The following is a 27,223-nucleotide window of genomic DNA, read 5'->3' on the forward strand; positions in this document are numbered from 1 at the left end:
TCAGGGTCCAGGCAGCTTTAGGAGGTCTCCCTTTGGGGGAGACAAGAAATTCCTGTTTAATATTTAAACAGTAGTGTTCCCAAACTGGGTCCTTACATCCCTTGCTCTGCCCAACCAGGTCAGATTTCCCTGTCCACGTAGGAATGAAGTCCCTAAAGAAACAGCGGCAGCCAGGCTTGGCCCTAGAATTTATTGAATTATTTTTAGGGCCTTGCTGGCCTGAAACTGCGAGTGTAGGAGGGAAAGGCAGGAGGGATTCTATGGGGAGGGTATGGCATGGAGGCCTACCTATCTACCCTCCCTCTAGACCCCACTTGATCACTGTAACCAACCTTGAGAATAATAAAGTGTTTGTGTCCAGTAAAAGTCTTTCTTCCTTCTTGGGCTTGGCTGATGCCCGGCCAGGGGCTGGTGAGTGGCAAGAGAGAGCAGATGGAGGGGAAATGGTGCTGGGGGAGGAAGGACAATGTGGCTCACCTGATCTTCAAGGTGCCACTGTGTATAGCCCTGAGCTACGTGACAGGGACACAAGAGTGAAAATGCCCACACTGGGCTGGGTGTGGTGGCGCACACCTTTAATCCCAGCACTCGGGAGGCAGAGGCAGGCGGACTGCTGTTGAGTTCAAGGCCAGCCTGGTCCACAAAGTGAGTCCAAGATAGCCAAGGCTACACAGAAAAACCCTGTCTCAAAAAACCAAAACAACAACAAAAAAGAAAGAAAGAAAGGAAGAAAGGAAGAAAGGAAGGAAAAGAAAGTGCCCACACTGTCCCTATCTCAAAGCAGATGGATCATGAGCAGTGGGAGAGGAGGCATGTGGCTGGGAGCAGGCTGAGCTACAACCAGGGCAAACTGGACACGTGCACGGGACTGGTCCCTTCACCACCTATGAAAGTCCCTCCACAAAGCTGCCCACCCGGCAGAGTGACCCCATGCCTTTCACAGGCAGGAAGCTGAGTTCCAGGTGACACTGGCTCAGAGCTCAGGTCGGGTTGCCGGGTTTTCCCAGCTCCATCTCCCGCCATCACCACCCACTTCCTTGCCTGGCTCACTCCTCAGCTGAAGAGCCTGGAGGGTGGGGCTGCGGCCATGGGAGCGGATGGGAGGCAGCTGCGCGGCTTCCTCCACAGCCCTCAGAGCACAGGCTCTTCAACACCTCCTCACCATTCTCCACTCCTTTTTTTTTTTCGAGACAAGGTTTTCTCTGTGTAGTCTTAGTTGACCTCGAACTCACAGCGCTCCGCCTGCCTCTGCCTCCTGAGTGCTGGGATCAAAGGTGTGCACCACCAGCGCCCAGCCCATCTTCCATTCTAGAGTCCCACAGACAGAGTCCTCACCCTCATCCCTCCTGGAGCACGCTGTGAACTTTGGTGGAGTATGACTAAAGCACAGGACAGCCTGCAAAGCACAGGGGCCTTTCAACTTCCTGTTTTCAATGGGAGCACTACTGAGTCCTCCGCATTCCAGTGGGGCCTGTGAACAATGCCCCAAGCCTTCCACGGCTCCTCCTCCCCACCACAGGGCTGTGCCCGGCCCTGGCCACAGCACAAGCAACATAGCCACCAACACCCAAGGGGAAAACAAAACAAAACAAAACAAAACAAACCTCTTTGCAACCTGGAAAAAAACAAAACAAACAAAAAAACAGCCACCAACTGCACTTAATAGCTATGGGATCTTTATTTATAAATGAACCAAGGGATAGCCCCTCTCATGGATTATAAAAATAAATTTATATATACATGGTGGCCCTAAAAAGTCCCTCCTTGGAGTACAGCTACTGCTAGAATTGGGGCGACCATCCGGACTGCTCACAGTCTTTGGGTACTGGTTGAAAGGACAAGAAATTACAAAAGCAACTGGGAGGTGTGGTAGGGCCAGGTTAAGTCAGGGCAGGGTGGGGAAGGTCTCAGACTGCAGGAGCAACCTTGTTCCATGGGATGAAGAGAGGTAGCTCATCCTCACAGCTCCCTGCTGGGATGCTGCGGATGGGACCCCCTGTAGCCACTCCAGGCTCCTCAGAGCGCAGCGATGGCTTTGGCAGCCACCTGCCGACCCAGGGGCAGGCTGAGGTCGGTGATGGCCAGAACCACTTTGGGGCTGGACATAGCAGACACCTTTACCAGTTCTGATACCTGCCATAGACAGAGACGTCCTGGGTGTGACATCTCAGGAGAAGGACCCCCCCCCCCCACTTCTCTGAGGTCACCCCCGTATCGCCTGGGCCACTCACAGTGGTGAAAGGCATGAACTGCAGGATGCTGCCTCTGCTGTCCTGTTCCAGGCAGTCCACACACTCCTCCATGAACCACTGCACAAACTGGGTGTGGGGGCCAGCGGTGCGTGAGCCCAGGATGGAGGAAATGAGCAGGAACAGGTTGGCTGTGCACAGAGGAGACAAGAGGGCAGAGTTCTAGAACAGGTCAGACAAGGAAGAAGGGGACCAAGGAGGGGAAGCAAGAAGCGGTGAAGGCTCACACAGGAAGGACAGGGGGCACAGGAGGAAGACGAGCACAGCACAGGCAGGCAGGCAGCAGTGGGGAAGCAGGAAGGCATGTGGAAGCGGAGGCAGGACGTCACGGACCCAGAGGACTCCGTCTGCCTCTGAAGATGCGGAGGACTCACCCAGGACTCGGTTCAGAGGGTCCCTCATGTTGACTGTGTGGAGCTGGGAAGCTGACAGGGAGCTGTTCATGGAGCGATCAGCTGTGGAATGGCAGAGGGTGCTGCATCAGCTCTGACTCTAGGGGAGCCTTACCTGTCCTCTACCATCAGGGGAGCCTGGGACATGTAGGGCACAGAGGAGACTGAATCTGGGGAGCAGACAAGGGGAACTAGCACTGTTGAGCCCCATCGGAGGCCAATCTTGGCACTCTATGTGACTAAAGCTGCCCAGCCCACTCCAAGCCCATTTTATGGATAGTCTGTTTACTAAGGGCCTGGCTAAGGTCATAGGTCGTAGGTGGGCAACCCAACATCTTTCCTTTATATAAACATGTGGCTGGTCCTCTGGTCCCTACAAGGATCCAGAGAAAGTTCTAGGCACAGGAGAGATCTCTAGAAACAAGAAAGATTACATGCCACACAAGCTTTTGGGAGAGGGAAGCCGGCAGCAAGGAGAGGATACCATGGGCTGCCCTCTAGGTAGGAAGGCGGGAGGGCGGCCCCAGGTCACAGCCTGGCGGGGCCTGTTCTCAGCCACAGGGCATGTCTCTGGGTTAGGAAGGAAGGTAGAGTGGGTGAGTCAATGGTGCAAGCTGTGCCAAGACAGTGAACTCACTGGGTGCCTTGCTACCCTTCAACTGCTAACCAGGGAGGGACAACTGTAGGGTTTAGAAAGCTTCAGGTCTTGGGGAGAGTGGTGACCCTGTCCCCACTGGCAGGCAACAGAGCACCGGTTAGGGGACAGAGAGGTGCAATTTCCTGCTCCACCATCTGTAGGCCAGACAGTTGTCAGCTGGGAACCAAGGCAGGTCCTTAGGGGGCAGTCCTAGGCAAGCCCGAGACCGCCCACGTGCTCACTGGGACTTGACAGGATGTTGGCGTCATCCTCATTGGAGCTCAGGAGCCGCATAAGCTTAGATGGCTGCATGTCTTCCACAGGGAAGAGGCTGATATAATCCTGGGGGGCAGAGAGTCACAGTCACACACCCTACTCCCCAAGTCTCCAAGGACTGGAGGGCAGGTCTGAGTGGAGGAATGAGCTTCCTGCAGTGCTTGGCAAGTATCGCCAATGGTGGTCCTTCCCACACCCCAGCCTCTGCCCTAGTGAGCACAAAGGCCCCTCATCAAGGACACTCAGGGGTCCACATCAGCCACTCCTTCAGACCCTGACCAATCAAACAGGCCCACACAACTGACCTTAGCCCCACTCCCTGCCCAGGAAGGTACCTCTCTGCTTTAAGCTATCAGAAAATGTTTGCTGAATAAACACGTGAGCAAGCCAGCAGAGGCCTACCTCGATGTCTTCTCTGTGCCTCTTCTTCTGGCGGGAGGACGCCTGCCCCTTGTGGGAAGAGTAAGAACTCAGGGCGCACCACACGGCTAGTCTGGCAAAGGTTCCAGGAACAAGGCATAGTTAGAGGGTCCCAAAAAAGCTATGTGTGCTGCCCATGCTGAACAAGCCCACTCTATCCCCCTGCCCCACCTCTACCTCCGCTCAGCAGGCCCACCAACCACAGCCCAGCTTCCTAGGGTGGCACCAAGGCTGAGGTGACTCAATCGGGGTGCTAGCTGCTGAGGGCTCAATGTGGGAGAACCACGAAGGCTCTGGAGAGGATCCTACTTGGCCAGTGCGGTGCCAGGAGGGTCCATAAGGCTATGCCACTTAGAAGAGTCCGTAAGCAGGCCAGGCAGGATGTGGCCCAGCAGAACCAAGGTCACTTGCTGCATGTCCAGACAGAAGATGGAGTAGAGCAGCTGTACTGCCCTCAGGGTGTGCTCCTTGCGAGTCTCCTTCAGCAGCTCCTGAGAGAGAGGCGAGCAGCTGCTGAGATGCTGCGAGCGCTCTTGGGCCCTAGGGTGCTGATGCTCTAGCCACCTCTATAGCCAAAGGTACTATTCAACCCTGACTCTAAGGTGCTTCGCTGAGGTGAGGCTCCTACCTCTGTCTCCCCAGGAGACCACCCACCTTCTAGCAACCTGTCAGAGAAACCTGGCCTATCCTCACTGAGGACATCTGCCTCAGTCTACAAAGCTGCCCACATCAACCCCAGCCCAAGTACCTTAATCAGGTTGTTGCAGAACCAGTAGACGCCACCCATGTGCAGCAGGGTGTCCAGGATGTGGATGGAGCGGCTGTCCACCCAGCCCCTCTCTAGAACCTTGGCAAAGATGTCCGTCAGTACCTCTTTGATGGGGCGCTTGGGAGGAAGCAGGTTCCAGTAGGGCATGGTGTCCACACCCGTGGATGGAAACTTGATCTGCGTGGCCGTCTGCTGGAGCACGTCCGCACACATGTGCTCCAAGATTGAGTTCATAATCACCACCCTGGGGGAGCAGGGAGGACATGCAGGCATTACCCATGGAGTTGGGTTACGGAAACATGGCCGAGGAATTAGAGCCACCGTGTGCCGGGGACAGGACACCACGGTACAGCCCACTACTGATGGGGAGCTAACTTGCTGGCATGAAGCCGAGGAGAGGCACAGGGCAGGGACTTTCCCCTCTTACAGGTTCCATCAATCTATTCAGATTTTCTGTTCCTCCCTCTCCCCCTCCAACTTCTCCCATCCCCCAGGCCGGAGCTCTACCAAATCAGGGTCATAAATAAATATAATCATTTCCCTCTGAGCTGAGTACTTGAGGGGGGTGGGGGTCCCGCCCAGGCCTGGCCTCCTCCCAAAGTAAACTATAACTTCCAAGAGTGGCCCTAGGGCCGCCCCACAAGACTCTTCCCGGCCCTGGGTAGCTGGGCAAAGTGTGTACAGCCCGGAATCCTCTGGGAGCATCTGGGGCTGTGAACGCAGCTGGGGTCTGAGTACTGACAGCTTGGAAGCCAGCACAAGGAAGGCTGTCTCGACCTTCAGAGCACCTCTGTCACATGCACAAGGGATCACAGGATTCCCACTGTGTACACACACACAGACACACACAAACACCCTTGAGATAAATGATGGCAAAGCAACGTCCCAAAAGCAGGAGAGAGCAGATTTGATCTTTTTTTTTTTTTTTTTTTTTGGGGTTTTCAAGACAGGGTTTCTCTGTGTAGCCTTGGCTGTCCTGGACTTGCTTTGTAGACCAGGCTGGCCTCAAACTCACAGAGATCCGCCTGCCTCTGCCTCCTGAGTGCTGGGATTAAAGGCCTGCGCCACTATGCCCCGGACAGCAGATGTGATCTTACAGAGCCTCCTCAAACTATGTTTCAGCTGTTCTCACATGTCCCTCAGAAAACTTCCTTGGGAGCTGCCTTGTGAGCAGCCCTAGCATCCACAGCAGCACTCTCCAAGCGCCCCTGAGGGCGGGATAATAGCCAGGAGGGGCACGCGCATGCAATGTTACTCAGCCTTGAAAAGAAAGGAAATCCTGTCACATGCTACAGTACAAATGAATTTTGAGGAAATTATGTGGAATAAAGTTAGTCAGTCATGAAAAGGCAGATATTACGTAATTCTAGTTGTATGAAGGAAGTATCTAGTGTAGCCACGCAGAGTGCAGAAAGCAGCACAGTAGTTGCCAGGAACCCAGAGGAGGGGAGGTGGACCGTTGTTTATTGACTAAAAGGCTCAGATACACAAGATGAAAAACGGCTGGAGCCGTGTCACAATCCCAACTGACCCGCTATCCTGAAGATACACAGTTGTAATGATAAGTTTTCTAGTATGTGCTTCTTGACACATTTAGAAACCAACAGCCAAACAAACAGTTGAGTGAGTGACCTGACACTACTGAACCCAGTGCAGCGGAAGCCCTTGAAATGGTCACCAGGACAGCTGGGGCGGGGGAGGGAAGCTATAAAAACTGCAGATGGCTCAGAGTTCCTCGACAGTGACACAGCCGTACAGTCCCTTTGCTCTTTTGCCTCAGCTGGTTTTCTGGAACTTGGAGCCTTTGAGGACAGAAGTCAAGCTGTTTGGGCTCTGTAATTCCCGCACATGGGAGGTGCAGGGTTAAAACACTCTCAGCACAGAGACACACAGCAAATACCTGCTGAGCCAGTTGAGTCAATGTGTGAATAAAAATGTGAGGGAGAGCTGGGTGCGGTGGCACAGGCCTTTAATCTCAGCACTTCAGAGGAGAGGCAGGTAGATCTCTGGGAGTTCAAGGCCAGCCTGGTCTATAAAAAAGTCCAGGACGGCGGATATAACACAGAGAAACCCTGTCTCGAATAACAAAAAAAGAAGAAGAAGAAGAAGGAGGAGGTGGTGAGGGAGTGGTGAGGAAAGGGGGAAACGAGTGACAGTCAGCTGCCCTGCCTCAGCTGTGGGCTGAGCTGAGCAAGGTAGGCTGGTCAGGACTTGGATGGGACAGGAAGTGGCTTGGTGAGCGGTTCTGAGGAAGGTGAGGGCTGATGGCATGTGAGCGAGCGAGCGGGAACCGACTCCTCAGCACACAGACACACCTGCAGGGACTGGGCAGGGCAGCCCAGGCTACCGACCTCTCATTGTAGAACTGCAGTGTGTTCTCACTGTACAGCGGCCCCGCCAACTGGCGGATCATCTGCAGTGACTTCTCACGCTCATCCAGCCCCAGCATGCGGACGTGCGCCACAAGCCACGCCACGGCACACACCGCCAGACTGCACACCTTCCCCTTGATGTTATCCGTGATTTTCTGGAGGGAGGAGAAGAAAATGACTTGGGGACTCTCTCCCCCTCCCTGGCCATAGCTCCCATTGCCTCTGGGGGAGGCTAAAGGTCACAGGTAGTGTCCCAAGGTACATTTCACACCTCTGCAACACAGATTTGATTTTCTCTCAAAGATAAGTGGGAGGGACAAAGTGGCTAAGAAGAGGACACTAAGGAAGACTAGCGCCTAAAGCATGCTCTCCATGACTGGCCGCGTGCCTCAGGGAAGGAAGAGGCCCAAGTAAAGACGGAGCTACCTGGATGGACTCGAAGGCCAGAACCCCATTCTCCCAGGCATTAAGGATTTCCAAAATGGCTGCTGAAATGCTCAGGCAGGCTTCATGCCACTTCATCTGTCTACAGAGAGGATTAGGGGTGGGAGAACCATCATTACAAGGGAGCACAAGATGGGATTAGGGGAGAGGGTCTTGGGGTGCCCCCACTACTACCCCAGGTCAGGGCCCAGGTCACTAACACTAGCTTCATCTCTGAGGAGTTGTTGAGCAAGGCCACCAAAGACTCTACTTTGGTGGAGTCAGGCCGGAAGCAGGGGTGGTCAGGGTTCAAAATCTTGCCCTCCTCAGGCATGCAGGTCTGCATCCAGGTCTCAAAGAAGGGGACTTCCTCTCCTGAGCTTGACTCGGAGAGAATCACCTGGATAAGACAAAAGACAGCAGCTGAGAGCAGAGGCCGTGGCACAGCCTGGGCTCTTTTCAGCTCCACTGCCAATCCCAGTCTGTCCAGGAAGGCAGACAGGGAGCTTTGCTGCCACCTAGTGGTCCATATGAATGTGTCACTAGAGGACCTGTGGACACGGGAACCTGCTGGCTCCGGAGAGGGCAAGAAGGGCAATGGTGAGGTGAGGGAGTTGCTGGCTTTCCCCCCAACTCATCTGCTGCCTCCTGCTGGCACCAGCTCTCACCTCTGAGCCATAGGTCTGGGCCACGTGGCACAGCATGAGGAAGGAGATGTCGAAGAGCAAGGCACGAACCGAGGCTGTTTTGGCTGTGGGAAAGGCAAGGATGCCAGTGTCTCAGGCCAGGGGCAAGGGAGCCCAAGCCCTGAACAGATGAGGGGACTGAAGGCTTCATGAAAGGTAGGCTCAGGGTTTCCTGGAGGAAGGTCAGGGACCAAGTGGTTCCTTCAAAGCTCTGAGGCTCAGAATCCTTTTCTTGGGTCTTCATAAGAACATCATCCCTTCCTTGGAATCCAAATTTCCAGACCCCAAACCGGTGTAAAACAGTACAGGCGGGGGAAAGGCAAAGGGTTGGTTTTGGTAGAATCCCCTCCCAGCACCACCCTGTCTCTGGACAGGAGGCCTTGCCTCCCCAGAATGAGCACAGGCGGCCCCTCGCCCCTCCTCTCCTCAGCGCAAATGGGATCTGCAGAAACACTCAAACTTACTGCTCTCTCCGCTGCCATGGGTAGTGAACTCGTTCAGACTGCAGGAGGAACAGAAACAGGTGGCATCAACCAGAGCAAGAACTGAGCGACAGCCACACAGGAGGGTGGGGGTGGGGGTGGGAGGACGCAACACACCTGAGCCCCAACTACAGGTTAAACAGAAAACAAGTGGTATAATAACAGAAAAGATGTCACTAGTATTAAAAGAACATGGTGGCTCTCATCTATAGTCCCAACACTGGAGGCATTAAGACATGAAGATTTGAGGCCAGCTTGGGCTACACAGTGAGATCTTGATGCAAAAGATTTGTAAGGTTCCCAGAATGGAGCCATGTTCTACATGTCAAACTCTAGTTAAACTCTCGCAAAGCAACAGAATTTAAGAACCCTTAATATCTGAGTTTGGGGGTGCATGCCTTTAATCCCAGCACTGGGGAGGCTGAAGCAGGAAAATTCTCTTTGAGTTTGAGGTCAGTGGGCACTACAGAGTGAGTTCCAGGACAGTCAGGGCTATTACACAAAAAAGCCTTGTCTAAAAAGAAACCAAACCAACCAAACGAAAAAAGAACCCCATGCTGATAGCTGGGTGGTGCCTGGAGGTGGAGGCAGGAGGATCAGTTCAAAGCCAGCATCTACTATAAAACTGAAGCCAGCCTAGGCTACATGAGACCCTGGTCAAAAGTAAATAAATAACTGGGCCAGAGAAATCTTCCATGGGCCTGCTGGGCATGGTTGCACATGTATTTAATCCCAGCGCTTGGGAGGCAGAGGCAGGAAGATGACTGTGAGTTCGAGGCCAGTCTGGTCTACAAAGTGAGTCCAGGACAACCAAGGCTACACAGAGAAACCCTGTCTCAAAAAAAAAAAAAAAAAAAAAAAAGATTTCTTCCACACTTACTATTCAATGCCTCATTTTTTAAAAATGTATTTATCTTTTATTCTTATGTGTATGTATGTGTGTTTGTGTTAGTTACGTGCCCCATGTGTGTACAAGATCCTGCAGAGGCCAGAAGAGGACACTGGATCCCTTGAGACTGGAGTTACAGGCTGTAGTGAGCTGCTATGCAGGTCCTCTGGAAGAGTAGCCAGCGTCCTTAACCACTGAGCCATCTCTCCAGCCCCCTCAACGCCTCATTACCTTATCAAGCATCTTTATTCCTTCTTCAGAGGGAGAGAAAAGAGCTCTCTGAGTCAGTGAACCTCTGTCATGGGTTCTAGCTAGGACGTTGTGGCCTGACCTGTACACCTCAGGCAGACACATATGCAGGCACCTCCTCCCTCCACACAGGACCTCCCCTTCCACACAGGGTACAGCTCTCCTCACTTGATGAACTTCCGGGCAAAGGATTTAAGCTTTCCAGTGGCAGCGGCGGCAGCCAGCAGCAAGTCCAGGCTCTTCCCAGACAGCATGTGTCCCAGGACCCCCAGCAGCCCCTCCGGGGACTTGGAATGATCTGCATCCATCGTCTGGGGCACAGCAGGAAATCAGTGAGCAACAGTGAAGACCCCAGATACAGCCTAGCCACGTTTTCTCTCTGCGTGCCCCCACTGACAGACACACTGGACCTTGACACATAATCCATCCTCTCCAACAGGAAGATCACTGAGGAAAACTTTACTCATGAGCAGTGTACTCAGCTACACTAGTGTGGTGGGCAGGGGCCAGGAGGACCTGGCTGGAGCTTCCTTTAGGTATCTTCACAGGGTGGTGTCGAGAGAGGCACCAACCATAACACCAAGGACACAGCAGAAGGTCAACCAGCATGGGTGGGAGCTACCTTTGCCTCCCCCCTGTTTACTCCCCAAACAGTTCTGCATGGAGAGCAGAGAGGTCTGCGGGCCCTGCTTCTTTATCTGGAAGTAGAGGAAAGCTGATGGAAGGAAGGGAGCCCACAGTGGACCAGGCGCGGTGCACTCACCTTGAGGATGTTTGTGACAGTGGGTTCTGCCCGGAGGATCAGCCCAGGGTTGGGCTGGATGTTAGCGTTTTCTGAAGATTTTAGCTGGGGATCCCGATCTGTTGTGCTAAGGCCATAACCCAGAGAAGAAAACAGAAACAAGGTCTCACACTGTAGCCCAGGCTGGCCTCAAACTCAAGGTAAGCCTCCTGTTTTCAGCCTCTCGCGGTTGGAAGTACAGGTGTGACCTATCTACCATACTTTGCTAAGAAAAAAAACTTTTTTGTTTGTTTGTTTGTTTTTCAAGACATAGTTTCTCGGTGTAACAGCTCTGGCTGTCCTGGAACTCACTCTGTAGTCCAGGCTGGCCTCTAATTCACAGAGATCTGCCTGCCTCTGCCTCTCAAATGCTGGGATTAAAGACGTGTACCCCAAGGCTACACAGAGAAACCCTGTCTCGAAAAACCAAAAAAAAAAGACGTGTACCACCATCACCACCACCGGCTAGAAAAAAATCTTGATACATTCTTTTTGTTTTGTTTTTGTTTTTCGAGACAGGGTTTCTCTGTGTAGCCTTGGCTGTCCTGGACTCGCTTTGTAGACCAGGCTGGCCTTGAACTCACAGAGATCCACCTGCCTCTGCCTCCCGAGTACTAGGATTAAAGTTGTGCGCCACCACCTCCCAGTTTGATACATTCTTGAATCCACTGGGTGTGGTGGCTTGCACCTTTGATCTCGAGCCACTCCAGTGGCAGAACCAGGTGAGCTGCTGCCTTTGAGGCCAACCAGAGCTACACAGTGAGATTCTGTTTTATAGAAAAAAAAAATCTCTAATCCAACTTTAGAAATAGAAACAAAAACAGAGAGGAAATGGACACAGCATATAGGACACTTGGGGGCTGGCAGTGTAACTCAGTCACACAGCACACACCTCATATACACAGCGCTCGGGGTCAGACTCTTTAGAGTTAGGGTAAAGTTTATGAGTGAGATTGTACCCAATATCACAATCACTTTAACTTGTTGCTATCATTACATTGTTTTGAAAGTTCAATTAAGATTAAAGGAAAATAGCCGGGCATGGTGGCGCACGCCTGTAATCCCAGCACTGGGGAGGCAGAGGCAGGCAGATCTCTATAAGTTCAAGGCCAGCCTGGTCTACAAAAGTGAGTTCAGTACACGCAAGGCTGAATAGGGAAGCTCTGTCTTAAAAAAAAAAAGATTAAAGGAAGATGGACGATGTCCTCTGTGCCCTCTGCTCACAAAGGAGTCAAAGAGCAGCAACTCGGAGTGTAAGCCTCTGGTCTAACCAAGTCCTGTTCCCCAGACCCGGAGGCATGGACTCAGTCACTTGCAACTCAGACTTCAAAGAGGAAGGGAAAGGCACCAGGGACCAGTCTGGTGAGAGAAAGAAAGACAGGCAGACAGGCAGACAGAGATATCAGGGGGGCCCCAAGGTAACCTCCCAACATACCGCTTGCCCACAAGGCTCGCAAAATCGCCTTCAGACAGAAGGCCCTGCTTGTTACACTCTTGGAGGAGGAAGTTTGTGCAGTCACAACTGTGGAGGGAAGCGGAGGACGGACGTGAGCAGAAAGCTGATAACAAGGGGAGCCCGTCCAGTCTCCTCCCTCCTTCAGAGTGAGGGAACCCAGGTACCCGAAGGTAGAAGGGCTCTGGGTATTTGGCAACTATGAGCGTGCTGCCTCCCACCCCTGCCAAGCAGTCCAACAGGAAGAGAGGGTCCCTGCAGCTCATCTGACATGGCGAGCGGGGAAGGACTCAGAAAACCTTCCATAAAACGGGTGAGCACAGAGAGAGCTCGTACTTGCATCGCTGGTCAGCTTTGTCCAACAAGGGTGTGAGCTTCAACAGGAACTCAAAAGCGCAGTTGACATCCTCAGTGAAGTCCTAGAGAGTCAGAAACTCCTACAGGGTTCTATGTCCTCTGGGCCCCCACAGCCTGAAGTGCAGGCTCATAAGGAACCTTGCTCGGTAATAGATAGTAGGCTGTGACCACCGCTAGGCCGCAGTAACCAGGCGGGGAGATAATGGAGGCACCACAATCTCTGTGGTGACCCTGGCCAAATCCTGTAGGGACTCCTTCTGCTGGGGTGAGAGGAGCCAACCTAAGCCACCATATATGTGTGCAAGGATGGACACACGGGACCATAGGTATACACAGCCTTCCTCTGGGAACAAGAACACATCACTACTCAGCTGCAGCCTAAAAGACTCCAACCTTGTGGCACAGGCCTTTAATCCCAGCACTGGGGGTGGGGGTGAGGGTGGGAGAAGGCAAGCGGATCTCTGTGAGTTCAAGGCCAACCTGGTCTGCAAAGGAGTCCAGGATAGTCAGGACTCTGTGTAACAGAGAAACCCTGTCTCGAAAAAAGAGAACAAAAACAAAGAGAGAGAGCCACGCTTTTGCAAACTATCTGCTCCCATGCCCCATCCCATCCCCTAACTCACCTTTTCCCCATGAAAATATTTCTTTAACTTCACCAAAACCTGTGGAATCTAGGACATGAGCAAGGAGAGAGGGAGGTCAGGGAGCTTCTTCTGTCCCTTACCACAGGTGAGCCCCACTCCCTGCTGCGGGCTGAGGCAGGGAAGCTCTTCTGACAATGATCGTACTCTCTGAAGAAGCCGAGAGTGCCTGAGTACCCAATGCCTCTTGGCCTATAGGACACAGGGCCCTCACTTCTGCAGCCTTAACAAGGAAACCCTATCAGCAGCACTGGAGCTGCAGGCCAGAGGGCACGTGGGCCACCTTCCCTGGCTCTCTTAGCTGCTCTGAACTAACATGGCTAAAACGAACTGAAAAAACAGCAGAACCCCCAAGAAGACGAACTACATGCCAGGAGGGGACACACAGGACACGATGCTGCTTCTCCTGAGAGCTGTCCCTCCGCTGGCTCTTTGCTCCCATGTCACCAGGTACCTTGAGATAGGTGAAGGCCGTCCACTTCAGCTCCTGCGTACCCTCAGGGGATTCAATGAGTCCCACAAAGCAAGCTTTCCAGATTTCCAGGACAAAAAGAGGGGTGGGGATGTGCTGTGGAAAGTCCAGGGGTGCAGTGTAAGAGACTGCCCAGACCCTTTCTCCCTTCCTCAGGCTCCAGGGACCAGGCTGGGTCTCTGACTGCACAGCGAGGTCCCAAGTCAGAACCAGGACCGTGAGGTCAGATGACAAAACTGCGCATGACTGGCATCTATGGTTCACCAAGGAATCAAGAGGAAATCTATCCCTCTCAAGTACCAGGCTCCTCCCCCCTTGGCCCAGATGGCCACACACTTTGCTTGGCCACACCCACCTGCATGCGCTTCACCATCATCAGCTGCTCCACCAGGGGCTGCGTCTCCCCAGTCAGGTTCATGGTGCCCTCAAGCAAGATGAGCGCGTGGACAGTGGGGAAGCCAGTCTTGTGCAGCTGTTCCGAGTGCACTGACAGCATAGTGGGGATACTGAGGAGACAAGACACATGGGGACGGGGCTAGGCACTGAAGAGACAGCAGGAGAATGGACCACATACCCCACCTCCCATCTCCTCCAGAACCGAACCTCCTGATGAGTGTGCCACACTGCTCAGCCTGGTTCCGGAGCTGGGGGTTGCTGAGATTGGTCAGGATCTCCCCGAGCTTTAAAAGACAATGCTCAATGGCAGTCCAGGAGGCTGATGGGGAAAAAACAAGGCGAAAACATGCTGGAAAGGAGAAGTAGGGACGGTCCCCACCTCCTTGTCTGTGGTATTCCCTGGGCCCGTGAAAGCACATAACAAAGCCTTTTCTGAGGATGAGGAATCAGGGTCCTGAGGGCAGCATGCTTCTCTAAGGGGAGTAGGTACCATGGAACAGAGCCCCCTAGAACCCTTACCAGAGGCCTGACTTCCGTGGGCTACGTACAACTGACTGGAGACACAGAATCCACGGGAGTGAGGCAGAGGGGTAGGTGTAGAGGCAGTGGCTGAGCGGGGACAAAGGCTACCCCGGAAGGCTGGCCTCTCAGCAGCGATCACTTCTACCCTAAGCAAGCTAGCTCCAAACACCTTGCCAACAGAGCTTTCTAGTTTCTGTTCTTTTAACAGCTCGCCCAATAGTGCCGTCTACTGGCCTCTCAAAGGCATGCACTCATGGTCTACAGCACATACTTGGTGTTTGAGGACTAGCCACATATCGTGGTTACATTTCCGAAGGGTCACATGATGGATGATGGTACCAGCTAGCCAACTAACCTCCATGGGGCACAGGGATGAGAGGAAGACAACCAGGCCCTGAGGTCCGTTAAGAGTAAGCACTCATCTACTTTCTACCAATAAACGTTTATCAAGTGCTCAAGAAGGCAAAACACTGCCAACAGCAACAAGAAAACAGATGAAGAAAAATGTCAGTGCAGCCCATTTTGACACAGTGATCATTCTTTCTGGACTTTTCCCAGACAAAGCAATTTGCAGAAGAGAGACTAACGTCCTAAACAAAGTCTCCCACCAAGCCCTAAAGACATGGATGTCACCCACACTAGCGTTCCTGTCAATAGAAAACAAGAGACCCTCAGGTGGCCCTAGCCACTGCAGCTCAAGCAAGATGGTGGCCTCAGGCATCTGCTGCTGGGAGACTTCCCTCTCATAGATCTGCCTGCTCTCAGGCTCTGGAAGGTCCCAACACTTAACATCAGAACCAGAGATAAGAGATACAGCACAGTCACGACAGACAGGCACTGAGCTTAACCAAAAGCTCCAGGTCACCTGAGTCATCTGCTTCTAGACCAGTAACACGGAGACAGACGAGAGCAGACGATGTGCCTGTCTCATCCTCGAAGTTCCTCCAGGTGCACAGCATTCGTCTTACTCCCCACCAGTGTGTAAGCTTGCTGAGGGCAGGGACCCTGCCACATGCTCCTTTGGTAGCCCCCCGCCCCCACCTCCAGCACCTAGCACAGTGCTGGGCACACAAGAATGCTCAGTAAATACCTGTTGGTTGATTGGCTCGGGTGCCACCCTGCCCAAGTCCCTGGGATGTATGCAATGCTTATGGGGAGAGAAAAAAGGAAGTGGGATGATTTCGGATCCTTCTAGAAAGAAGTGGGATGGCATCCTGCCTCTCCCCTCTCAATCAAAGGACCAGCTACAGAAGCAGCGGCAGGCAGGGTGCAGGGGACTCAGGGGACATACAGGCCTCCTCGAGCTTGGCGATATGCAGCAGGGCTCGGTTCTTGGTGCTGCTGAGGGTCTTCTCCAGGCACTGCAAGCACAAGACAAGCTGCTTCTCCCCCGGGGCTGGAGTGCCAGCCTCCAGTCCTTCCTGGAGCCGCTCTGCAGAAGCTGTTGTACAACGCAGCAGCCAGTGGAGGGCGCTAAGAAGCGCTCGGCATAGCCCGATGCACTCCTCTGCTTTGCCATGGCAGCTACCCAGAAAAGATGAAAATTTACATCTATTCCAAAAGCTGAAACCCAACCCACACTAACGTTTCCCTCATCATCTCTGGCACGCTCCTACTAGAGGACTGTGGAACAGCAAGGTCTGGTGCTTTGTGTTTTGTTTCTTTTGTTTTGTTTTGGGTTTTTTTAAAAATTTTTTTGGCCTGGGTTGGGGGAGGGGTAGGAGGACAGAACAGAGAAATTTTCTGTGTATCCTTGACTGTCCTGGACTTCCTTTATAGACCAGGCTGGCCTCGAACTCATGGAGATCTGCCTGCCTTTGCCTCCCCCAGTGCTGGGATTACAGGTACGCACCACCGTGCCCAGCTGGTGCTTTGTATTTGATTGCTAATTATTTTGGGCCGGCTTGCTGTCTCATGAGCAAACTACCACGCACCCCAAGTATTGCTGTGTATGTAACCTTGCCTCCTTGTTTGACTAATAAAAGGGCATAAGTAAGGCGGGAGCTAGGGTTTGAGGGCTGCATGGAGAGGACGGGAGATGAAAAGAAGCGGCAGAGTCGCCATGGGTGGGAGAAGAACCACGTGGCCAGTAGGAGGGCTTCTGAGGCTCCACACGGAGAGAAGCAGCCCAGCTGGGCAGCATAAGCAAGAACTTTGGGATTGTGGATGGAAATAGCCCAGAGAGGAACGACTAAAGCAGATGGCCTGGGGTGGGGGCTGGCAGATAGCGAGGTAGCTTAGGTGGACCTACCTGCCCGGCCACAGGTGAAAATAGGCTTTTTCTAGTATCTATCAGGTGCCTGTGTCTTTTATTGATTATGATAGCAGGCTAGATAAAACCATCATAATAAATATAGGCTTTTAGTAGTATAAATTAATAGCATATATATTTTCTGCAACAGGACAGAGTTGGCAAGTTGGCAGAATGCTAGGTAAGACACCTAGGCCAGCCAGCTTCCACTCTTACACCACCTCTTCCAAATAAAGAAGAGGCACTTTGTTGAAGCTGGGTGTGGGCAGGCGCACACAGGAAACATGGGAGCCCACAGGTGGTCTCAGGCTGTCTCTAGACTTTTCGTCAGCACTGAAAGAACGATGGAATGTTCTGGGCTTCCTCAGCCATCTCTTACCTAAGTCGGTCACAAAACATGTCCATGATGTCCAACAAAGCCTGGACACACAGGTCCCTGGAAAAGTCATCAAACTGTGGAAAGAACAAGGCACAAGGAAGAGGCTACAGTCAACAGCTGTGCCCGGGTCCTCCTTCCAGCCTGGGGGCAGACACAGGTTCCTAATCCCCAGGCCCCCTACAATGCCAGGCAGAGGCATCAGGTGCTGCCTGTCCCCCTCGGGGACACATGGCCATACCTTACTGATAGCAGTGAGCACAGAGGAGGAGGAGACCATCTAGAAGGGAGAGATGGGAGAGACAGACATTCAGACAAGCCATCTGCTTGAGAAGGACAAACACTAATGTTTTCTTTGGGGGGGGTTGTTTTTTTTTTGTTTTTTGGAGACAGGGTTTCTCTCCTAGTCCTGGCTGTCTGTTCTGGACTCGCTTTGTAGACCAGGCTGACCTCAAGCTCACAGAGATCTGCCTGCCTCTGCCTCTCGAGTGCTGAAACTAAAGGTGTACGCCACCACGCTGGGCTCTAACACTGACGCTTTTTTTTTTTTTTTTTGAGACAGGGTTTCTCTGTGTAGCCTTGGCTATCCTGGACTCACCTTGTAGACCAGGTTGGCCTCAAACTCACAGAGATCCACCGGCCTCTGCCTCCTGAGTGCTGGGATTACAGGAGTGTGCCAACATGCCCGGCTAACACTGATGCTTAAACTCCTACAACCCCTTCTAGAGGCTTCCTCTCAGCAGATTAAAAAACACACAATAACGCCAGGCAGTGGTGGTGTGCGCCTTTAATCACAGCACTCGGGAGGCAGAGGCAGGTGGATCCCTGTGAGTTCGAGGTTAGCCTGGTCTACAAAGCGAGTCAGGAACAGCCAAGGCTGTTACTAAGAGAAACCCTGTCTCAAAAAAACAAGGGGAAAAAAAAAGAAAAACCCTGTCTCAAAAAAACAAGAAAAAGGGGGATGGAGAGATGGCTCAGAGGTTAAGAGCACCACCTGCTCTTCCAAAGGTCCTGAATTCAATTCCCAGCAACCACATGGTGGCTCACAACCATCTATAATGTGATCTGGTGCCCTCTTCTGGCTGCAGGTGTGCAGACATAGCATTGTATACAATAATAATAAATACATCTTAAAAAAAAGAAGGCAGCAGCGGCAAAGGCAGGTGGGACTCCATGAGTTCCAGGACAGCCTGGTCTACATAGGTAGGGCTACACACACACTAAAAACAAAACAAACAAAAAACAAACCACCCATCTTGAAAAGGAAAAACAAAACAAAACAAAACCAAAGGACTAATGGAGGCCGACAGTGTAGCCCAGCTGTAAAGCACACGAGAGTACTTGCCTAGATGAGCAAGACCCAGGGCTCAAGCTCCAGCACCAGAAAAATTACAAAAAACCAAAACAAACAAAAACCCAAACAACAACAACAACAACAACAACAACACACACACACACACACACACACACACACACACACACACACAAAATCCTGACTGGAAGGCACCAGCCACACAGCTACCACATACACCTGCAAACCCAGCACTCAGGAGGACAGCTGTAAAAGTCAAAGCCAGCCTGGGCTACACAGTAAATACCAAGCCAGTCTGGGTTACATGGTGACAGCCTGGCTCAAAAATAAAAAACAAGAGCCGGGCGTGGTGGCGCACGCCTTTAATCTCAGCACTCGGGAGGCAGAGGCAGGCGGATCGCTGTGAGTTCGAAGCCAGCCTGGTCTACAAAGTGAGTCCAGGATGGCCAAGGCTACACAGAGAAACCCTGTCTCGAAAACAAAAAAACAAAAAACAAAAAAACCATGAAATGAAGCCAGATACAGTGATGTGTGCCTGCAATCCCAGCACTATGAGAGGCACAGGCAGATGCATCTCTGTGAGTTCCAGGCCAGCCTGGTCTACAAAGCAAGTCTGGGACAGCCAAGGCTACACAGAGAAAACCTGTCTCGAAAAACCAAAAAAAAAAGAAAGAAAAGAAAACTTTGGTTCCAGGTACTGGGTGTGTAGTTCAATAGTGGAATGTTTGCCTAACATCCCTGCCTGCAAAATAAATAATTTTTTACTTTATTTTTATTTATTTATTTTGTTTGTTTGTGTTTCGAGACAGGGTTTCTCTGTGCAGCCTTGGCTGTCCTGGACTCACTTTGTAGACCAGGCTGGCCTCACACTCACAGCAATCCATCTGCCTCTGCCTTCCAAGTGCTGTGATTAAAGGCATGCGCCACTATGCCCAGCTTTATATTTTTATGTGAATTGGTGTTTTGACTGCATGTATGTCTGTGCCACATGCATGCAATACCCTGGAAGTCAAAAGGGCATGGGATCCCCTGGGCCTGGAAGAGGTGGCTAGCTTTTTATTTTTATGTTTTGTTTTGTTGAGACAAGGTTTTTCTGTGTAGCACTCTGGCTGTCCTGGAACTCACTCTGTAGACCAGGTTGGCCTCAAACTCAGTGATCTATCTGCCTCTGCCTCCCAAGTGCTGGGATTAAAAGTGTCTGCACTGTGCCTGGCCAGCAGCTAGTGTGCCTAACTGCTGAGCCATCTCTCTGATCCACAGATAAGTTTTAATTCCTCAGGCAGGGATACTATCCTCCATATAAGTGCTGGTAGCCACAGTGCTATTCAGCACAAAAAGAACAATTTCTCTAGTGCAGAAAATCCCATTGGATCACGTTGCCCTAAAGCTTCTCCACAGCATTAAGAGATGTTACAGGAGTGCTGGCATGCTCAGTCCTAAGCACACGCACCTAGACTGCTGATGGTCCTGGCTTCCACCCCCAGCACTGAGGGAAAAAGAAAAAAAAAGGGGGAAGCAGAGCATGTTTTTCTCATATGTACAAACACAGAACTTCTGTGTGACATAAAATTTAAAAGCCTAAATTAAAAACATACATAATTCTAGCCAGGTGGCTCACACCTTTAATCCCAGCACTTGGGAGGCAGAGGCAAGTGGATCACTGTGAGTTCAAGGCCAGCCTGGTCTACAAAGTGAGTCCAGGATGGCCAAGGCTACACAGAGAAACCCTGTCTCAGAAAAAAACCAACCAAACAACAAACAAACAAAAAGCATACATAATTATATACATACCTATTGTAAGACTTCTCAGAACCATAATGTATTTATATATGGTGAGAGATGACTCAGTAGGTAAAGACACTTGCTGTCAAATCTGATGACTGGAGTTCAATCCCCAGAACCAGTATGCCAGGAGAACTGACTGTGCCCTCTACACACACACACACACACACACACACACACACACACACACACACACACACACACACCTGGCACATGTGTCCCACATCCCAGAGGAGCACAAGCAAGTTAGCCTCCAAAGTTAATTTCATCATCAGACCTCATTGAACTAGGACTTCCAAAACACATTTGTAGAAAATCTGCCTAGACAGCAAATCCCCTAGGGACAGAGATAATATGAAATTTATATCTGTTTCTCTAGCACTAAGACTTGGGCTCATCCTCAGGAAGGTTTCATTGCTTCAAGTAGCTGAATTCTATTAATGAGACAGAATCTGAAAATGTTTTACCTTGCAACACATTTCTGTTGGTAAAATACATTCATCACCACAGAGAGCCAGTTTGATAGAAATGAATTGTTCTGAATGAATCTCAACTCATAACTCAGCAGGCTGAGGTGTACATAGCCCAGGGGTAGCTCAGGGCCGAGTGCCAGCCTGGCATGCATATGGCCTTGGATCCAGTCTTCAGCCCTGCAAATAACAACAGTGACTGCGTGCTGCCGTGTGTGGGTAAGACACGGTGTCTCCATCACCTGAACAGACAGGGCCTAAACACAGCCGACCAGCGTTCAGAGCCAGCAGCAGGACATACTGTGAAGCCAAAGCGAGTGTCTGACAGTGATCAGAAAGTTGGGAGTCTGCCTGGGCACAATGACCATGACGTTCCCGGCCAGTGTTTGTTTATTTATAACCTACGTCCCCATAGCAAGAACTTGGAGAAGAACTGGATCTTACTGGATGCCAACCTGCAGGGGGAGCTGGAAGTTTCAACTTATAAAAATAAAAAATCTGGACCCCACACCAAGAACAGAACCCCCAACTACGTATGTTCTTATCAAAGCTGTCAGGCAAAATGAATTCCTGGCCTTCAGATGGTGAACTCTGCATTTCTTCTAAGTGCCTCAGTTAAGGAGCGCCTCAGACACACCTGAAAGCACTTACCACAGGGTGACCTGTTTCTCCCAGCAGGACTGAAGGCTGTTCAGTCTTAACAGTTCCACCGACTAGATGCTCAGAGCTGACATGGGGTCTGGAGGCTGGAGGCTGGTGTGTGGCCGTCTGCACACGTGGCTAGCTCAGGCTGACCTGGCAGCTGTGTTTAATCCGTTTGCTCTTCTCCATACTCAACACCCCAACCACTCCTAAGTGCCCTCTCCAGGCACAGCACTGCATCAAGGAGCCTCTTAACTCTGAAGATAGAATAAATGACTAATTTTGCACAGCACTTGACAGGCCATGAAGGTCTCTCATCCACACTCTCTCTTCAGCCTTGCCCCGTCTTGCTTTTCTCATCCGTGTTCATATACAGCTCAAGAGCCTCCTATTTCAGAGAGCACTTCCTGGAGACCCACATTTCCATTTACCCTCCCTCTCTGTTCTCTCCACAGACGGAGGTCTCCACTCTCATGGTCTCCACCTCCACCCCTTGTGCTTGTTCTTCAGGACACTGCAATCACTCCTGCCCTGAGCCCTGCATGAGTCACGTTATCACAGCCATCAGCAAATGCTTGCTGTTAAACCCATGGGCTCTCACTTTTGATAGAACCCAGCTTCCTGGTAGCGGGTAACACCATCAAACACAACCTTGATTTTCAACCTTTCCTTCCTTTTCTTATTACCTTATATGCTCTGGATGGTTTCCTCTCTGCCCTCTTCAGACTGTTTCTTACATGTGCTCTTGACATATGCTTGGGTGCTCAGGAGTTTGGCATGGATCACTTCCCTTTCCCACATTCCCCGAGCAAACATGCCCACATCCTTGTTACCATCAGAGTGTCAAAACTTTTTTTTTTTTTTTTTTTTTTTGCCTTTTTCAAGACAGGGTTTCTCTGTGTAGCCTTGACCACCCTGGACTCACTATGTAGACCAGGCTGGCCTCGAACTCATAGAGACTCACCTGTCTCTGCCTCCCGAGTGCTGGGACCACAGGCATGAGCCACCATGCCCAGCATCTCAGGTGACTTTTTATGATTTGCCCTCCACAGATGAATGTGTTAAAAGATGGCTTCCAGCTGCTGGATATAACCCTGAGAGCTGATGGATCAATCACTCCATGGACTCATAAATTGATGGGCATTATTGGAAGAGAGTGGAAACTTCCAAAGGTGGAGCCTAATTGGAGGAAGACAAGCATGTTTTTTGGGTTTGTTTTTGCTTTTTTGAGACAGAGTTTCTGTGTAGCCTTGGCTATCCTGGACTCAGTTTGTAGACCAGGCTGGCCTTGAACTCACAGGGGTCCACCTGCCTCTGCCTCCTGAGTGGTGGGATTAAAGGCGTGCGCCACCGGCTAGGCAACATTCTTAACACCAACACTTCCCATAGGAACTCAAATATTGGTAATATTTGTTGACAGGAGTTATTTGGTAGCTGTGGGGAAGGAGAGAGAAAAGTGAGAGGGACGTTTCCAAAAGAATAGAAATGTCGAGCCTGTCTGCTATTCTGTCAATTGGTAACATGAATACAGAGAATTGTTTTTAAAAAGTCACTGAGGGCTAGAGAGACAGCTCAGCAGTTAAGAGCACTGGCTGCACTTCCAAAGGCCCTGAGTTCAATTCCCAGAAACCACATGGTGGCTCACAGCCATCTATAATGAGGTCTGGTGCCCTCTTCTAGCATTTAGGTGTACATGCAGATAGAGCACTCATACATAAAATAAATCTTTTTGGTTTTTTGGATTTTTTTTTAGTTTTTCCAGACAAGGTTTCTCTGTGTTATCTTGGCTGTCCTAGGCTCACTTTGTAGACCAGGCTGGCCTCAAACTCACAGCCATCCACCTGTATCTGCTTCCCAAATGCTGGGATTAAAGGCGGGAGACACTACACCTGGCCAATACATCTTTTTTTTTTTTTAAGATTTATTTATTTATTTATTATTATGTATACAGTGCTCTACCTGCATGTATGCTGCTCGCCGGAAGAGATCGTTAGATCACATTATAGATGATTGTGAGCCACCATGTGGTTGCTGTTAATTGAACTCAGGACCTCTGGAAGAGCAGTCAGTGCTCTTAACCTATGAGCCATCTCTCCAGCCCCAACAAATCTTTAAAAAATACTACTAATAAAAATAGGCCAGGTGTTAAAAAAAAAAAGGCCAGGTGTGGTGGCGCACCCCTTTAGTCCAGCACTCGGGAGGCAGAGGCAGGTGGATCGCTGTGAGTTCGAGGCCACCCTGGTTTATAAAGCAAGACCAGGACAGCCAAGGCGAACACAGAGAGATCCTGTCTCAAAACAAAACAAAAAAAACCCCACTGAGTATCCGTGCATTTTAGGGCTGGTGGTAGGGGTTGGGGATTTAGCTCAGTGATAAAGCGCTTGCTTAGCAAGCACAAGGCCCTGGGTTCAGTCCTCAGCTCTGGGGGAAAAAAAAGGACTGGTGGTGAGGCTGGATGGAAGAGCATTTGTTTAGCATGTTTGGCCCTGGTTTCTATCCTCAGAACCCACCCCGCGATACAATCACAAAAAGCTGTACATTTTATCCTAATTTTAAACTTAAATTTTTTTTTTCCTCATGTGTGTTCCTATGTGTGCTGGGATCTATGCATGTATGTGCTCATACATATGGAAGCCCAAGATTGATGTCTGGTGACAGCTCACCACCTTATTCACGAGGCAGGTCTTTTAGCTGAACCCAGAACTCACCAAGAAGGCTCAGCTAACTAGCCTATTATTAGCTCAGACGTCTCATTTCTCCCTCCAGGCCCTGGAACTACCGGCAGGCTGCCATGCTCACACAGCATTTACTTAGGTCCTGGGGATCTGAGCTCCAGCCCTCGTACTTCTTTACCCACTGGGCACTCTCTCTGACAAGGAAATCTTTTTTTAGTATTTCAAGACAGGGTTTCTCTGTGTGATAGCCCTGGCTGTCCTGGACTCATTTTGTAGACCAGGCTGGCTTTGAACTCACAGAGATCTGCCTGCCTCTGCCTCCAGAAGCTTAAAGGTGTGCGCCACCACACCCGGCTAAAGGTTTTTTTGTTTTGTTTTGGTTTGGTTTTGGTTTTTCAAGACAAGTTTTCTCAGTGTCACCTTGGCTGTGCTGGACCCACTTTGTAGATGAGGCTGGCCTGGAATTCATAGAGATCCACCTGCCTCTGCCTCCCGAGTGTCACCATGCCCGGGCTCTGAGAGAAAATCTTATCTCACTATATTTCCTCATAACCACTGTGATAAAGTCCATGTTCCTCACATTATTCCCTATTATCCGCCCTCTACTTCTCCAAACCACTTTCCTACACTAGGTGTCACAGTGACTGACACCTGTAATCCCACTTAGGAGGCTGAGACAGGAAGACTGCCATGAGTGCCACGAGGCTGGGCTAAAGAGTGAGACTCTGTCTCCAAAATAAAACAAAACAAAAACAAAAAAAACTATACCACTCTCCTTGAAGTACTAGGCAACAGATCATTATCAAGGAACACTCCAGGTCCTCAACACCTTTTTAAGGGGACTGGAAGCCCCAGCTTTGTTTAAAAAAAAAAAAAAAAAGGCCGAGAAGATGACTTAGCAGGTAAAGGCATCTGCCACCAAGCTTAGCAACCTGGTTTGATGCCAGGACCCACATAATCACCTCCCAGAAGCTGTCCTGCCATCCGTGTGTATGTGATGGTCTACACACACACAAACACAAATGTTTCTCGAGACAGGGTTTCTCTGTGTATCCTTGGCTGTCCTAGACTCACTTTGTAGACCAGGCTGGTCTCAGTGCACAAAGATCTGCCTGCCTCTGCCTCCTGAGTGCTGGGATTTAAGGCGTGCACCACCACACCCAATGTAAGAGATTTAAAAAAAAAATACTCAACAAACAAAAAACCCATTAAGGGGATTGGAGGGATGGCTCAGCAGTTAAGAGCATTGGCTGCTCTTCTACAGGACCTAGGCTCAATTCCCAGCACCCACATGGCTGCTGCCAACTATCTGTAACTCCAGTTCCTGAGGATCTGTCACCCTTGCACAAACATACATGAAGATAAAACATCAGTGCACATAAAAAATAAGCAAAATTTAAAATAATAGTAATAACCATAATGATGATGATGTGTAATTTACCTAACTCACATTTTCCCACAGTTATGCAATGCAGTTTCTCAGAGATTCAATAATGATATAGGGTAGTTAAGTGTGGCAACAGCTAGACTGTCTGTATAGCTCAGTTATACAGTTCCCAAATGACCACGTCATGATGTTGCTAAAAGTATTCACACTGCTCTAGGACCCCAGCACACACCTGTGATCCTGCACTTGGAGGATTGAGGCAAGAGACTTAGGTGTCTGGGGCCAAGCTGAACCACCTAAGGAGACTCAGTCTAAAAACAAACAATTATGCATCAGTAAAAGATCAGCTCAAAGTACAAAAAGGCCACTGAGTGCATATCTAGGTGCTAGGGCACTCATCTAGTGTGTGAGTGAGCTCCTGGGCTTGATCCCCAGCACAAGGAAGTGCAAGACACAAATCAATGGACTTGAATGTAACTGAGTATAAAGGCCTCAATGATGGGGCTCATATGGCCTGTTAAAGTTTAGTACAGTAACAAAGAATAAACCCAGACGTAGACGGGCGTGGTGGCGCAGGCCTTTAATCCCAGCACTCGGGAGGCAGAGGCAGGCGGATCACTGTGAGTTCGAGGCCAGCCTGGTCTACAAAGTGAGTCCAGGACGGTCAAGGCTCCACAGGGAAACGCTGTCTCGAAAGCAAAGCAAAAAGCAAAGCAAAAAACAAAAACAAAACAAAAAAACAGAAACAAGGAGCTTCGGTTGGTAAAGGTGCCTGGCATAAAAAGCCTGCTGACAGAGGACCTGTGTGAAAGTGAAGATCAAAACTGACTCCCCAAAACTACCTTCTTACCTCCTCATGCCTTCTGCGGCTCACGTGCCCTTCATGCTATAATTCCACACAAACTTTAAAGGGTTTTAGCTGGGCGTGGTGGCGCACGCCTTTAATCCCAGCACTCAGGAGGCAGAGGCAGGCGGATCACTGTGAGTTCGAGGCCAACCTGGTCTACAGAGTGAGTCCAGGACAGCCAAGGCTACACAGAGAAACCCTGTCTCTAAAAACAAACAAACAAACAAAAGAATGTCTGCGGAGAGAGTAAATGAATGCTAATATTCGTCAGCAAAAGAAGCGCTACTTTTATAAGGAAATAAACCTAAACCGACAACTGTTGTCCTGGCGTTTCACCTCCAAAAGCCAGGGAGCAAGAATGTTTACCTGGGAACTAATGGCGTACTTCAGGTAGGACAGGATAAGAGGATTGGGGGACGGTCCAATCATGGCCTGCTCTAGGAGTGCATCTGCAAAGGAAATTAAAGCAAGGCTCAGTGGTTACAGCTTTTCTGGCTGAACCCATCCATCTCATCCTTCCATCCCCCATTTTACGTGAGACCTGCTAGATTGAGAATGTCCCAGGTGGCTCCTTTGGGAAAGAATTTCTTCATGTTGATCGCCCATTGGTAGTCACTCCATCGCTCTTTCCAGGCTTGCAAGATGGCCTGCTTCAGGTTCACCACCTTCATGGCTTCACACCAAGGAGGCGAGACCAGCGGCGGCGAGGTGGGGTTTTAAAACGGGAGCCAGAATTCTGAGGAAAAAGAATAAGGGACAGAATGGAAATTCGAGAAGACTTTAAGTAAGACAGAAAAAATAGTGTAGAAACGGAAGGTGTTCTGTCACCCTCACGCCTTCCGAACCATCTTTTCTTGAATTGGGACAGAAAGTGTGTCAACGGGGCTAGTCCAAAGGGGTTTTAAAGCCGGCTCCAGTTGCCTAGTTCTGCCCTTCGCTCTAGCTGTGTCCCTCACCACTCTACCCTTCCCCCACTTCGGCTACCTTCCTCAGCCCCGAAGCTGTAATTCCTTCT

At 50.6% G+C, this 27,223-nt stretch overlaps 1 protein-coding gene and 1 non-coding gene across 3 annotated transcripts; both read right to left on the minus strand.

Moving 5' to 3' along the window:
* Positions 1–1,709: 1,709 nt before the first annotated feature.
* On the minus strand, positions 1,710–26,969 carry Med24 (mediator complex subunit 24). 2 transcript variants are annotated; one of them, XM_051158490.1, is made up of 26 exons: positions 26,750–26,969; positions 26,575–26,657; positions 17,335–17,373; positions 17,097–17,170; positions 15,758–15,990; positions 15,557–15,613; positions 14,152–14,263; positions 13,904–14,054; positions 13,531–13,644; positions 13,059–13,106; positions 12,415–12,497; positions 12,061–12,147; positions 10,608–10,713; positions 10,013–10,155; positions 8,689–8,726; positions 8,207–8,289; positions 7,760–7,938; positions 7,542–7,641; positions 7,095–7,270; positions 4,723–4,987; positions 4,284–4,465; positions 3,957–4,047; positions 3,521–3,620; positions 2,624–2,704; positions 2,232–2,380; positions 1,710–2,133 (listed from the first exon to the last, which is right to left on the minus strand). In XM_051158490.1, exons 1-26 carry the CDS (start codon positions 26,877–26,879, stop codon positions 2,017–2,019), a joined length of 3,021 nt encoding a protein of 1,006 aa, XP_051014447.1. In that variant the 5' UTR covers positions 26,880–26,969; the 3' UTR covers positions 1,710–2,016. The 2 variants fall into 2 exon arrangements, with proteins under 2 accessions (XP_051014447.1, XP_051014448.1); XM_051158491.1 differs by lacking the exon at positions 15,557–15,613.
* LOC127200905 (small nucleolar RNA SNORD124) lies at positions 8,392–8,495 on the minus strand. Its single transcript, XR_007832122.1, has one exon. It is a non-coding gene; the product is annotated as a small nucleolar RNA SNORD124 (small nucleolar RNA).
* Positions 26,970–27,223: the final 254 nt, after the last annotated feature.

The sequence above is a fragment of the Acomys russatus genome, chromosome 16 (genome assembly GCF_903995435.1).
Source record: "Acomys russatus chromosome 16, mAcoRus1.1, whole genome shotgun sequence".
Taxonomy (NCBI): Eukaryota; Metazoa; Chordata; class Mammalia; order Rodentia; family Muridae; genus Acomys; species Acomys russatus.